Below are 15,679 nucleotides of genomic sequence, written 5' to 3' on the forward strand. Positions count from 1 at the left end.
TTCCTGCTCCTCTCTTTTCCTCTCCTACCATTGGGTGGTGATTTGCTAGGTCTTCTCCCTGGTTAGCTGGATTGGGACCATCGCTGACTGTCAGTTTGGAAGTGACTGCCCCATGTGGAGTGCATATGACTGCACATGGGCAGGAAGCAGACAGCCAACCTATAGGTGCTTCAGAAACGAGGCACCCTTTCATGCTTATCATCTTCAAGACCTGGTAAACTCAGTCAACACTGAACAATTGAGGGGATTCAGGCTTTGGATGGCATGTTATTAGGATTTTTCTTTTCCTTTTCTTCCCCAGTATTTAATTTTTCCTGGGCACTAAAAAAAATAAGATAAATTAAGAGCTAGTGAAAGGTGCCACATGGACAGTTTCTTTACCCACAAGGTGAGTCTAATCACACAAGCTTCCTACCAATGCCTCAGACCTGATCTGGAGGCAGCTCAATCTCTTATCCCAATGAGAGCTCTTGTGTGGGCACATGCCTGCCAGAAACTGGACTGAGATTGCTAACTCATCCAATACAGGCCATCCAACACACCCATTTTTCAGTCAGCTACTAACTACAACCAGTGATGTCCAAGGCAGAGTAATATATACAGGAAATCACGAAGGCGTAAAAGGGGGATTATTCCCCCTTCTATTCTTGTCATTTAGAGCAGGGGTAGCCAACCTGTGGGCAGCCTGTGTGTGGCACACAGCAGACTGGGGAGGGAGCAGGCAGCACAGTGGTAGATAAGCCAGGGAGCAAAAATCAAAGCAGCAGATCAGGAAAGGAGCAGAAAGTAGAATGGCAGATTATGCAGGTAGCACAGGGCAGGGAGTACAAAGTGAAGCAGCAATTTGGGCAGGGGAAGGAGATTGGAGCAGCACTTGAAGATGCCTCAAGGTTTAATTTGTGGCACTCCTGCTAAAAGGGTTGGCCCCCACTGGTTTAGAGCATGCTGATCCTGTTAAAGGAGTATGTTGGGTATGAACTAGTAAGCATGCTTAAGATGGAAATGTCATGGTATGTACGTAGCTCTGCACAAAGAGCAGCTATTATAACATCCTTTCAGTGTGCACCATGCACCGTGGTACACTGTGCTTCACTGTGGCACTCCCTAGTACCATCCCTTCAATAATTCAGACATGGCTTTTATAGTTTATTTCTCTACCAGGGTTGTACTTAAAACTCAGAACACTTATGATTTGGGAGGGATAAATCTCATGTAAGAAGACGGAACCACCTGTCATCCCTAGGAAAAAAGCATGCATCTCAGTTAAAGTGGTTCAGTCAGACTGTTGCTTTCCAATAGCGAATACAAAACTCAAGCTTGCTTGAAACCTGCCAACTCAAAGCAAGCAAAAAAACCTTTCACCTAATATTTTCTCAACACTCTACTGCTCTGCCAAATGCAAATGGAAAACAAATCAAAGAGATGCTGCTGTGCTGACAGAAGCAGCAAGCAAATATCCTTACATGGTTCCATTCCTGGCATCGTAAGGAAAAACTTGTATTCAGATAGGTCTTTGCTTATCTTTCCTAGGTGTGTATCTGGTGTATGATTCCTGGTTTTTTTGTTTCTCTTTCCAGTGTCTGAAGGATTAAACCAGCCAACTGACGACAGTTGTTATGATACATACACTGGCTCCTTCTATTCCATTGGAGAGGAATGGGAGCGATTATCTGAAACTGGCTTTAAACTCTGGTGCCAGTGCTTAGGTTTTGGCAGTGGTCATTTCAGATGTGATTCATCTAGTGAGTAGCTTGCTTTTGTCCATCCATCCCTATATTTAAACTCCATGCATAAATGTACTAATGGCATGTTTGACAGATCCAATCTGACCCAAACATGAAGCAAACACATGCGCATTTTAGTTCAAAGTAATGTTTTGCATCATCAAAAAATGATGGAAAACTTTATTGCTTGTGATTGAACTTTGCAGCCCCCTCAGTATTACTGCTCACTGAAAATATGGTCATTTTTTGTGTTCGTCTATAATGAATTTGCAAGAAAATACCTTAGTATTTTCCCCTCCCCTACTAGGTAAGTACAGTTTTATTGCCAAAAATCAAGAGATTTGACACCTCAGTAGAAAAAGTTGATTGGTCATTTAAGAAAATATCTGTATGATCCTCAAATCTTAATTTTATGTATTAGCACAATGGGGCTGATAATTCTCAGGGATTTCAAATGGGCACAGACACAAGACTATTGTTTGGTTAGTATATGATTGCCCTCTCCACCCACCTTTCTGAAGCTTGCTTCCAGTTTTCACAGTAACTCATTGAGGTTGACAATCAGTATTATTAAACAGCCAGGATGACTAAAGTAACACTTAGGTTTAATGCCCGACAGATGTAAGTAGATGAAATTTAAATGTAAGCTAAAGGGATAATATGAAGTCAGAATGAGTAAGTGATTATATATGGCATACATCCAAATTTAAATGTGCTTGTTTATGGCAGAGAAAACTAACAGAGAGGCATATCTAAGCCTTGAAAGTAGTAAGCTACAGGGAAAATATTTGCTTATAGGGCTAATCATTACATGTCATCATTTGATATGCAGGGTCTTTTTTCCCATGATCTGTGTAATGGTTTTAATGTGAATTTACTCAGTATTAAGTATGCTCTCCCCGTGTGCCTGTTTAATCAGGCTCTCTTTATAGTTGCATCCAAAATTTTTCCCAACCCAATCCTGAGCCAAGGCCCTAACATTCACATTTGTAAGTTTTCCCACACCACTTCCTTTCTTGAGGGAATCCTTTATATGAAGCTGGTATGACCCTCACCAATTTAAAGTCCTACTCTCAAATTAGCTGCAAGTAAATGTACAGGTATGTTTATGTCAATGAAGTTGTGCCCATTTACAGAATCAGTGAATTTTCCCTTTGAGGCTCACATGGAAGTGAATGGATTTCTTTGCCCTACCACTGAGTAACAAGAACATCTAGCTTAGCAACCTGACTGTACTGTTCCCCTCTGGTTCATTCAGAATGGTGCCATGATAATGGTGTGAACTACAAGATTGGCGAAAAGTGGGACCGTCAAGGCGAGAATGGACAGATGATGAGCTGCACATGTCTTGGAAATGGAAAGGGAGAATTCAAGTGTGAACCTCGTATGTCACTTTATCACGTATACTTAACTGAACTCCCAGCTTTCAGAGGTGCCTCTTAGCTGTGCTGTCTGGGACAGGCTGTATAAGGGCACTTTTTTATGGTATACCATGGCGGGTCAGTATGACTGAACCTCCACACGAGACTGCCATATTCTTTGTATGTGGGTTACACTTCTAACAGGATGTAATTTTAATACCAGTAACATGGGGCATTGCTATGAAGCCTTTTTTACTGAAGATCTGAGCATCTTGCAGATGTGAATTAAGAGTCACTGTCCCTGTAAAGATGAGCACATGTGAAGCACAAGGAATACTTTAAAACAGCTTATACGTTCACAGCTAATCACTGGTTTGCAGCAGACCTGAGATTGAGCACATTGACTCTCAGTCTAACCACCCTACTACACACCTACTGCCCCACCCTACTACACACCTTCGTTCTTCAGAGCAAACATGAACCATGCAACTGAATCTTGCTTATTCCTGATTCTCTGTAGATGAGGCAACATGCTATGATGACGGTAAGATGTACCATGTAGGAGAACAATGGCAGAAGGAATATCTTGGTGCTATCTGTTCCTGTACTTGCTATGGAGGACAGCAGGTAAGCAGAACTGGTTTGACACCATGGTGTGAGGACAGATATTATGGGAAGAGTAGACTAAGGGGATGACATTTTATTTATCATAAAAGAAACCTTAGTTTACATTTTAAATTGGCACTATTTTCATGTCTGAATTACAGAACTGGGGAACACTGCCATAGAATCTGCCACCTTCACAAATAAAAACAAACTTGGAGAGTCATCCCTCTTCCCCTTGATTCAAAAGTGAATCAAGAAAAGTCAAGGCTGGTGTCATTTTCCCTTCTTCCAGCCTTCCACACATGGCTAGTGCATCACCTAGGAATTCCTCAACTCTGGCCAGAGGCCACTTGGAATAGTTGAATAAGAGGCTGATCCTATGGATTTTATCTCATTCCCTTTTCCAGCTGCTAAATTAGTCCACAATACTTTTCTATATAAGTAGCCATTGCAGGTGCATGGGGGTAATTATAGTCTGAATAGTTAGTGCAGGAAGGAGGGAGGCATTTACAAAACAACTACCCTATTGAAATATGTGATTTACACCATGGAAAGATTGGAGAATCCCTGATGTAGGCTGGGTTAAATCAACACTCTGTATAATTAACTGCCATCCACTTCTATATACACCCCTCCAAATTAGTGCAACAGATAACCAGGTAAGACTGGTAGCAGGCATAACAAGAAACATAAGGAATCAGGGGCATATATCTATGCTTACATTAACTTGCATATTACTTCTATTTCTTTGGCATCCAAGACACCGTTGGGTTGCAGTAGTGTAAAACTGGGATAACTTTTGGGATTTCAGTGGATTTCCATGGAGTAATCCATCAATCTCAGTGGAGTTACACAAGGGGTGAAAGCACACTTGTGTTAGAATGTAGTAGCTTTACGTGCCTTTTGCTCTTGAAAGACAGTGTCTGATTTGTTTGCATGTTGATGTCTTTTCTCAAGGGTTGGCGCTGTGACAACTGCCGCAGGCCCAATGTCGACGCAGCCTCAGAAGGCTCTTCTGGCCATACCTACACACGTTTTACACAGAGATACCACCAGAGTACAAATACTGTAAGTACACAGGACCCTCTCCAGGCATAGTGTCTTTTGCATGGGTGTCCTACATACAGATCTTGTCAAAAATAATAAACTAGAACTGCTTGCAGCTTTCAGTCTGCTCTGTCATTTATATTTAAGGCCCCAATTCTGCAAAAACTGAAGTACAAGCTTAAACTTTTAAGCATGTGTTTGAAGCCAGTGACTAAGTCCTTTGTTGCGTAGAGATGGAATACGCTTTGTTGACCTTTTCATGGGTGCCACAAGATGCCATGCAATGTGAGAACTGTGAGGTGTGCAAGGCAAACCCAAAGATTTCAAATAGGAATCCATAGTGTTAAAATTATTCTGAACTGCTGTGGTCCTTTTGGGTTCCTTACAACAGAAGAATAATTCTATTATTTTTCTACTGTCAAGAAACAAGTGACAACGAAGATCTGGCATTTTCCGAGGGGTGCTTTGAGTCTAAATTGGGGTTCTTTGAGTCTGAAAAGGTTGAGAACTACTGCAGTAGACACACAAAGGTTGGCTGCAGCTCTCAGACTAATGCTACTGGCCTACAACACTGTCCTTGACATGACTGAGGACTAACTGGCTTCCTTTTCTCTCAACAGAATGTCAACTGCCCAATTGAGTGCTTCATGCCCTTAGATGTACAGGCAGACACACAACATCCACGAGGACAATAATATCTAATAGGCCTTAATACAGCAACAACAAAATATGCATCTCTCTCCCAAGATGACCATCTGAACTGGAGTGATGCTAGCAAAACCGCATCTTTAAGAATGGCCCCCTGCTCTGGAGTCACTTCCCCAGCTTAAGCTCAACTCACAGCTTCTCCAAGCATCACCCTTGGAGTGTTTCAGACTTTTCTCATAATTGATAGCAGTGTATTGCCTCATTTTGCTCAAAGTATTTGATGCCATTCAGTATTTTTCAAATAAAAATGGTACTGAGTCATAAATTAATTGAGGATCAAAATAATACATGGGAGGGGAAGAGTGGTGAAAGCTCCCTTGCCATGCTAACAAATCTTAATCGGAATGACACTACTAAAGTTTAGAGATAGGAAAGTCCACCAAACACTTCTGCTTTCACTTAAGCGTGCAGCCAGCAATAACATAGGAACTGCAAACCCCATCACTGTGATATTTAAAATATGCACAGTCTTAATTCTTTCCAAATGATCCTAGTATTTTTCTAGCTCTATCTTTGTATCTCATACTGTTATTTATCAGAATTTTTCCCTGCCCCTCAAGTGTTTTTATATGGGAATAAATTGTTTTGAAGACACTCAGTATGCAGTTGACAAAGGAGAATTTGGTGTAATTATGATCAGTGATTATTTTTTATACTGTAAGTGCCAAAGCTTTACTACTGTGGAAAGACAACTCTTTTAATAAAAAGATTTACAAACCAGATGCATGGTTAACATACTTTTTCTTTGCTGCTCTGTAGTTAGAAAAGGTATGAGCTTCTCTGGAATAAGATGGGACAGCTGTCATTCTGCAGTATAGCATGAAACAGGCAAAATATTTATAGGTCGGTTTCTGGAAGGACAGGCAGATGGACTAATTGTATGAGAGAGTACCCAGAAATCCCAGCTGCGATCAGAGCCTCATTCAGCTATTATGCCCCAGTGTAGCGAGAGACAGGATGAGCACAGTGGGGCAAGAAATAAGTAGACAAGACAGAAAAAAGTTGGACCTGGAATTTTCAGGTCATGTCGCAGAGGCTGTAAGGACAAGGGATGTGGTTGTCATTGGTGACCTAAACTACCCAGACATCTGCTGGGAGGAGCAGTCAGCCAGGTCTGAACGCTCACATAGGTTTTTAGCCTGCATATAGGACCTCCACCTAACCCAGGAGGTACACAATCCCACCAGAGGAAATGCCTTCCTGGACTTGGTCCTTGCCACAGGCGATGGATGACCTGGTGAGGGATCTGCGGGTGCATGACTACCTAGGCATTAGTGACCATCGTCTGCTGGACGATTTACTATCTGGCACAGGGTGGTGAAAGCAAGCAGTAAGGCAAAAGTCCTTGACTTCAGGAGGGCCGATTTTTTTCAATGAGTTAAGGAGACTAGTAAGAGAGACGTTGGTGACTCAGAGCCTCAATGAGATGGCAGTCCAGGATGGGTGGTTGTTCCTTAAGGAGACAATCCTCTGAGCTCAGAGGGAGTCAGTCCCAATGTGACCTAAAGGGGGCAAGAGTGCTAAAAAGCCCCTTTGGCTCAGTAAAGGCATCCAGGAGGGCCTGAGGGCAAAAAAGGTGGCATACAATGAATGGAAGCAAGGGGCAATTACCAAGGAGGATTACACCTCCGTTGCTCGGGACTGCAGGGAGGCTGTTAGGAAGGCCAAGGCAGAGATGGAACTGGGGCTGGCGACCAGAATTAAGGATAACAAAAAGTCCTTTTTCAAATGCATAGGGAGTAAGAAGGCGGCACCAGGTAACGTGGGGCCCCTACAGGAAAGGCCTGGCAATCTGGTAATTGCAGCAAAGGAAAAAGCTGATCTCTTCACCCCATTCTCATAAAAAAAACTAGGTGACTGCGGCATTGGTGCCTACACAGTCAGATAGGTGGCAAATTGGCTTGATGGTCACACCCAGAGAGGTGGTGGATGGGTTGTTTTTGGCCTGGAGGGATGTAGGCAGCGGAGTTCCTCAGGGCTTGGTCCTTGGGTCTGCGCTATTCAACATGTTTATCAGCGAATTGGAGGTGGGCGTGGAAAGCACACTGTCCAAATTGGCCAATGACACAAAGATGTTGGGAGAAGTGGGCACAGTGGAGGGGAGGGACAGAAACCAGCTAGAGCTAGGCAGGTTACAGAGGTGGGCAGATGAGAATAGAATGGACTTCAACGCAGACAAGTGCAAGGTGCTGCATCTAGGGAGAAGCAACCAGCAACATACCTATAGGCTGGGGAACACCCTTCTCAACACCACAGTGGCTGAAAGGGATCTTGGAGTCATTGCTGACTCCAGGATGGACATGAGCCGCCAATGCAATGAAGCAGTCAGTAAGGCTAACTGTACCTTGTGCATCTACAGATGCATCACAAGCAGGTCCAGGGAGGTGATACTTCCCCTCTATGCGGTGCTGGTCAGGCCACAGTTGGAGTACTGCATCCAGTTCTGGGTGCCATGCTTCAAGAGAGATGTGGCTAATCTTGAGAGGGTCCAGAGGAGGGCCACTCGCATGGTCAGGGGGCAGCAGGCCAGGCCCTATGAAGATAGACTAAAGGGCCTGAACCTATTCAGCCTCCACAAGAGAAGACAGAGGGGATCTGGTGGCCATCTATAAACTCACCAGGGGGGACCAGCAGAAAATAGGTGAGGCTCTGTTCCCCCGGACACCACCTGGGATAACCAGGAATAACGGCCACAAATTGATAGAGTAGGTTCAGGCTTGAAACGAGGAGGCATTTCTTAATGGTATGGGCTGCCAGACTCATGGACTCCCAAGGGAAGTGGTGCTCTCTCCTACCTTGGGGGTCTTCAAGAGAAGGTTGGATAGAAATCTGACTGGGGTATTATGATTCCAGTACTCTTTCCTGCTCAGGGCAGGGGGTCAGTTTTGATGATCTGTTCAGGTCCCTACTAACCCTAGAAACTATGAAAAAAACTAGAGAAGAAGAACTACTATCCTCACATTAAAGATGAGAAAGGGGCATTAGGTACTTAAGCATTTAAAATTCAGTTAAGAACATATTAGTAATCATGTGTTGTCTCCTCAATTTCACTGAGGCTACTGGCTTGCTGAAAATCAAGCACATGCTTAAATATTTGCTAACATATAGAGCTAAGAATTGAACTTGGGTCACCTGGGACCAGAGCAGGGTCTTTGCCACAAACCCAGTTCTCTAGAATGGATTTCACAAATGCTTATAAATCATAATTAATCTTTCTACTTACAACTGGATGATGGAGGATCATTTAATCACTTATTTCTTAGCAAGGGATTGAAAAATAAAACATGCCTCCCTCTATTCAAATATAGATTCACACTATTCCATTCACCTTCCCAAAATTGGGCTGTTGCATATACAGTCTCAGTATGGTAAAATATTTATTTATTAATTTCCTTAGAAATGAAAATGCAGAATTGAGTTTATTCAGCTGGTAGTGATCTTGACTGAGTTTCTAGACCAAGGATTCTCAGCCAGGGACCCCATCACGGGTATTATGACACCCAGCCCCTGAGCAAGGAGAAGTACACCACTTACTCCTTCCCCCACCTACCCCAGAGTCTCACAGGCAAAGGGTTTGCATGGCTGCCCCTTCTGCCTGCTCTGATTAATGTGCTGTGCATGGGTGGGCAGTTGCAGAGCAACATTTTTCACCCTGGTTCATTACCCAGCTCCTTGCATGTGTCCAGGGCTGGGAGGAAGAGCCACAGAAGCAGGTAGCTCTGGTCCCAGGCGTGTCAGTCCTCAGAGAAGCAACCACAGCAATGGGGGCTGTGCTTGCCCCCATCAGGTACGGGGAGGGGGAGAGGAGGAAGGGGAAGGGGACTTTCTCCCTCCCAAGCCTCATGTTCTGTCATCCCCTGCAACCATGTGGCCAGCCCAGCACCTCATCTCTGCCAGTCAAGTGTCCCTGGGCTCTGTCTGTTTTGGCTCCAGGGCTGGAGTTTGGGGTGGGGAGGGGAGACAGGGTATAAACTGCCCTCGGAAAGCTAAGCAGAAATTTGCCCACTGGCTCCTGGTCCCCAGTGGTGACCTGGACCCACTTGTAGGGAATCAATGTGCCCTGCTAAGAGCAAGCATGCACGGGGCCAGCCAGAACTGGGTAGAGCAGCCCAAAAAAGGGTGACATATTATATTTTATATTATAGTACTATAACTAATTAAAAGCACATTAATTCATGTTTATAATATCCATAATGTCAGAGCTGATTTGGATCAGTGCCTCGACACAGTGGAACTTTCTAGCACAAGGCACGGTAAGGCAGGGGAAGTCTCGGCATGGTGAAGAGTTCCGGCGGGGATAGAGTTCCCGCCGAGAAAATGCAGATTTGCATAATACGATTGGCCGATGTTAAATTATTCCCACGTGGCAGCTAGCAATTGGCTCGCTAGCCCTATAAAAGGTTAGGGGCATTTCCGCCCTAGTTGGAGAACTCCGGCAGCTTGATCACCTGCCAACGACTCCCTGTCGGCGAAGCCTTGCGAAGTATCCTTCGAGTTGCATGCCTGAGTTAGACCCGAGCTACCCGGTCTACAAGAGCTCCTCGATTACCGATTAGAGAATAGAATTGTTGCAACTACGATTGCCTGCACTGTATATGACTCTACAGTGTAAGTAAAGCTACCTCTGTTTTTCCAATTGATACGTGTCTCGTTTGCTGCTGAATTCTGAAAACATGCAAAAGGGTGCCACGAGTCTAAAAGGCTGAGAACTACGGTTCTAGGCACTACTGTAATACACACAAAATAATGAAAGGAATTAGTTTTAGGGCATGTCATTGACACTTCTGCATAAAGGACGCCATATTTCTTAGACAGAGAGCAGGCAAAGAAGCAGGTAACTGTTTTTGAACAAGTAATACATTTTGAAATATTGGGAAGAATGTGTGGTGGCTGTGTTCTTCTTGCCTATGGAAACTGAAATGTTACAACTTGCTTACATGCACTATTGTGAAGGTAACTGGTACAAACACTTCCTAATGCTCTACTTGTTCTCAGTAGAATTGCAACAGAAGCATTTTCCCACATTAGAGGCCAAAGCAGAACGTCTTGCCTAGATACTAGTAACTTGCCTATTAAGCTAATTTTTATGTACTGATAAAAACATGCATCCGTACTCCACCCTGTTAAAAACCCTTATTTATAATGGAAGACCTGCTTTACCTTCAGACTGTTTTTACTCAACAAATTACCACAAACCTAAAATATTATCCCTTTAGAACCTGTTGAATTGCACTTAATTCAACTAGGAACAACATCTTTCAGTGCTAACTGCTTACACTGCAAAAACCTCAAGATCCACATTTGCAAAGAAATCAAAAATATAAAGGCTCCCGGAGCCAAAATTCTGTTTCCAGTTACATAGGAGTCACATCTATGAAATTACTCTGGATTCACTTAATAGCATAAAGATACAGCTTGGCTTTTTCACGTGAGACAAATGTGGCAATAAAGAGCTGTTGCTTTAATGGAGTGCTGTCAATAGGACAGCTGAAGAATTTGCAAAGAATAAAAGTATTGCAGTGGGAATGAGCATTTTGCTGCGACTAAAAAGGCTAAGTAGGCTGAGTTCTGGCCTACAGTTCTTGGTGGGGAACACCTTGGAGGGCTCAGTTTGAGCATCTTTTGCTGTAGTTTCATAATGGGACATCTAGATTCAACTTTTCACTCCTCAGGAAGATAACCTGGGCCTAGCTGCAGGCCCCAGAAGCTGCTCTCTGATTGATTTCTGGTAACACAGGGCACCTATACATGTGTAGTGAGGCTGCTGATGTGCTGCAATTAGAGTACGTTGGAGCAGACTCAATTAATTCAAAGCTTAATTGCTTTGAATTAATTGAGTCTGCTCAATTAATTAAGTCTGCTGGGGCGTAGTCATTACTACATTCCAGCAGACTTCAGCGTCATGTGTATCAGCATCCCTGCGCTGAAAAATAGCAGGGCGCTTTAACTAAAGCTTATCAGATGAACTCTAGTTAAACTGCCTCCACCATCATTTTTCAGCGCAGGGATGCTGATCCATGTGACACTCTGGGCACTTTAATTAAAGTGGCTCTTGGAGCCACTCTAATTAAAATAATCCCCCTCCCCCTCCTGAAGCATGTGTATAAATAAATACCCATAATGTTTTATTTTATTGGGTAAAAAAATTTATCTGCTTTTATTGGCTGGTCCCCTGGTTAACTACTATGGGTTTGTTCACTTATTGCTGAGGTGGCATACTGTAAGGGGAATTAAATAGGAGGCTCTGGGAGAGCTTCAGGGGAGTGAAACCTGGAGTCCTAGGGAGGACTGAGGGAACACAAGGGAACAATCAAATTGATGTTAGGGTGCTTGCCATTTAGTGCTCTGCTGGCTGTAACTGTGGCGGTTCATGCCCCCCACCCTGAGAGCTGAATAAAGAGGGATCTCTGTGAGGTTGGGGTGCTACAGACCACAAGGAAGCCAGGACCAAAGAACAGCCAGGGTCTCAAAACCAGAGACTTACCTCTCAAGAAGTCATGCCAAGGCTGGCTTTGGGAGGGGTGTAGGGGTTGGGAGGAAAGGTCCTTCCAAGAAGGGAGACAGGACAAATTTTGGGGTTTTTGGGGGGAGGTGGGGTGGGGTGTAAGAGACTTTGAGGCAGAGCTTTCCCTGAAAGGGGCCAGTTGTGACAGCTCTGTGACACATTTCAACATTGCACGAGAGGAAAAGCTAAATGGGTATTGAGAATATATTGGAATTGGAGCACTTTGCATCTGCCAAGAGAAAATTAGCTTATTAACCTAGGTTAGTTTATACCCTGACATGTGAGGGTGTCTCTCCTAAAACTCCTGTTTGTTATAACTCCTGCTATTCTTGTCAGCCTGACAAAATGTCTTCTTTGCAGCTCGCCTGGATAAACATTAGCAGAGTGCCAAAGACAGATGGCTGAAAAATTGACATGCAAAAAATCAAGACCTTTTTTTCCTTATTGAAATTTCAACCAAAAAAAGAAATCAAGTTTGTACGTATGTGGCGGTTTTTCAACCAGTTCCACTGCAGAACGTAGGAACAAAAGAACTTCCAGGCTCGCTCTGTGTTTACTCTTGAGCTGGTGAGGTCCTCGCTCCAGGACGTCTCTCAAACACCTCGTTCAGCAAGTACAGTTCAAGGTCTAATTAACATTTCCAAACTCAAGCTAGGTTTACTGAAAGAGGCACCACGGTACAATGAACTCATAATTCACTGCCTCGTACTAGATCACACTGCATCTCATCCTACTCTCAGGAAACTATAGCACTTGCACCTTTCTGAGTGCAAAAACTGCTCCATGCTTGTCCCCAAGGGTGAGACTGAAGCAAGGTTACGGCTGTACCCTCCACATTAGACCTGCTGGTAAAAGGAGCTGCTTACTCACCAAAGAGCAAGTGGGATTCTCCACATCCTTAGAGAAGCATCATGCTGAGACAGAACACTTCTGTCCCAACCTCAGTGCATTTGATAGGCACCATCTAGCCCTTGAGCCTGCTATATCTTTCCCCGCTGTTTTGAGTGGCAGTGTTTTATTCCTGCATGCCTAAACTGCTCAGCTAGCTTTGAATATGCATTTAAGTGTCTCAGCGAAAGCTATGCAGTGTTTGGTAACAAGCAAGGAAAAGCCTGTAAACCCTATGTACAACTCCCTCAGCGGGTGACAGAATAAATTGCCTGTCACTTACACTACAGATACTACCAGAGGTTTCCCCTTATGTAAAACATATTTGAAGACTCAGGATGGTTATATCCTGTATGGCCTTTTGCTCTCAAACTCTGGAGACTGGAAACTGTCCTTTTGCTCTACAGCGATGTGGATGGCATAACAGAGGTATAGTTCTTGCTCCATCTGTGACAATCTCCCTATGAGAGAGGAAGCTCCCTTAATTCTGAATAGCATACATTATAGAGTGCTGCTGTGCCTCTTAATCACCATACATATATCAAGAGGAAAAAACACTCTTATCTGTTCAAGTCTCATAGAACATTGAAATACATATTCAGGAGGAAACATCAAATATTTACAACCATTTGAATCAGATGATTGAAAGAGATCCCTAGGGTCATTGGGCACCTATACGCAAACAGTGATGCTGCTCCAACACACTGTAATTACAGCACGTCAGAGCAGAGACTCAGTTAATGGAGTCTGCTGGAGTGTGGCAATTACTGTGCTCCAGCAGACACCAGCATCTTGTGCATCAGTGTCCCCACCTAAGTGATGGTGGGGGTACTTTAACTAAAGCTCATTGAATGAGCTTTAGTTAAAGTGCCCCTGCCACCATTTTTAAGTGTGGAGACACTGATGCACAAGATGCTTCGGGTGCTTTATTTAGAGCGGACCTCGGAGCTGCACTAATTAAAGCACCCCCCCAACTCTGCCCCCTACTCCTGGAGTACATGCAAAAAAGCCCATTTAGTCCAAAGTCTCCCTGAACAGATTCTGGATTCACTGGATTAGTTGGAACTGCCTTGCAACTGCAACATCACACAGGTTAAAAAGTATCCCGAGGACTGCAGACAAAGAGTAAATGATAAAACAACAGCAAAACAAAGAGCTACTAGTATGGTAACAATCCAATATAGATCCTGTATTAGTCAATGCTTTGGAAAATGCAGTTAAAGAGCATGCGTAAAAATAAACAGATGATATTTAACTGTTTGTTTTTTTGGGGGGGTGGGGGAGGTTATTGCATACACCACAGAAACCATAAAAAGGCATCTAGAGCACAAAAATAAATCACAGGAAACATGAAATTCGGCCTGTAAAAATTATAGCATAGGAAAAATAGGGGGAAATTATTACAAACTCAGACACCCTACAAACAAGAGATACCTGGAAAGCAAATGGAGCCAAGGGTGACACAGTTAACAAACAAGCCTGCATGACAATGCAGCAATATTTTAATATTGGGTTGTGATCTGTATATCTGAAGGGGGTGATAGCCCTTCTATTATGGCTCTGGGGGGCATTTACTGTCTTGGCCACAACTGACCCCTTAGGATTGAAGTTAGAGAAAATATGTACCAATTTCCAAGGAGGCCACATCAGCATGAAACTCAAATATACAAGAATGCAATGAGAATGTGGCTCTCTACTGCAAGCAGAGAGCAAGAACTATGAGGAAAGTGATGAAAACCAGGGGTATAAAAGCATGAAATGGTTAAAAAAAACCCCATAGCACATAGATTACGAGCTCTCGGAGTCTACCACTCTCCTTCAGGAAGTGGTTTAGGCCTCATGCTTCACTGGATAAAGTTGTCGAGACCATAGTGCAAGGAATAATCCCCTGTTGTTTGGCAGGGAGATGCAAGAGATAGCTCAGTATTTATTTTAACTCATATTGGCATCAAAGAATAATTTACGTCAAGATACATCCACCCTGGAAAATTCAAAATAGCTGCTGCTCCTTCTAGCTAATTGACATTCAACAGTGCACACTGCTGGCCAGGAAGGGACTTGATTTGAGCATCTGGAGAATTTAGCCACACCTTGAGTAGTATTCAGTAGCAAAGTCCATCCATCTCCATGCTATAAAGCCTACAAGCAATATGTACAATTCATTATGGAACATACAACTAAGGCCAAGAGCACCTCTACTGTGTTGCTATGACCTAGATTCTGCTCTGTACATAACCAGTTGTAGCCAGGACCGTTACAAGGATAGTAAGCTCAGCTGGGCAGGGAAGTAAGCCACTTTTAAGTCAGTTCTTAACTGGATCCCAGAGGGTTTCCTTTTCTGATGCAGAACACTTGCAGTGGCTAAGCCTCTTTCTATGCAGTACAGAAGTTATGCCAGGACACCCAGACATCTATGCATCTCTGCTGATCCCCTGATGGATTGTCTTTTTTATAACCATTTCAAGTCAGAGCAGCCCTCAGGACAGACAAGTGCAACATGGTTCTGGTACTGGGGAAGCATTAAGCTTGGTTAAGATACCAACACAATGCTCCTCAGCTGTGCAAAGTTTTCCCTCCACTACATTCAAGGATCTAAAGCAAGTGCTGGGTTCCACAGCTAATGATATATTTGAGGATGATTATGTAGCTACTAAAAGGAAGGATATTCATAGTGAGTATGGGTCTCCCTGTAGAAACCCCATTCATCCCTTCTTCCACCACAACACTCATCCATGTCACATAGGGGAGCAAGTCTTTGACACTCTTGTATTTCCTAGGAGGCCCCTTGCACTCTTAATGCCCTCTTCCAAGTTTTCTTGCCTCTTATGCCTCTTATTCCA

At 43.6% G+C, this 15,679-nt stretch overlaps 1 protein-coding gene across 4 annotated transcripts in view; it reads left to right on the forward strand.

Annotated features, from left to right (window-relative positions):
- FN1 (fibronectin 1) overlaps positions 1–6,168 on the forward strand; it is a 76,444-nt gene extending 70,276 nt beyond the window's left edge. For all 4 annotated transcript variants that reach the window (XM_006019957.3, XM_025199347.1, XM_006019958.3 and 1 more), the window contains 5 exons: positions 1,578–1,742; positions 2,983–3,108; positions 3,606–3,712; positions 4,649–4,759; positions 5,359–6,168. In XM_006019957.3, the coding sequence (XP_006020019.1) occupies positions 1,578–1,742; positions 2,983–3,108; positions 3,606–3,712; positions 4,649–4,759; positions 5,359–5,433 (584 nt within the window). In that variant the 3' untranslated portion in view covers positions 5,434–6,168. The remainder of the gene's footprint in view (positions 1–1,577; positions 1,743–2,982; positions 3,109–3,605; positions 3,713–4,648; positions 4,760–5,358) is intronic.
- The last annotated feature ends 9,511 nt before the right edge of the window (positions 6,169–15,679 follow it).

Source organism: Alligator sinensis, unplaced genomic scaffold (assembly GCF_000455745.1).
Source record: "Alligator sinensis unplaced genomic scaffold, ASM45574v1 scaffold233_2, whole genome shotgun sequence".
Taxonomy (NCBI): Eukaryota; Metazoa; Chordata; order Crocodylia; family Alligatoridae; genus Alligator; species Alligator sinensis.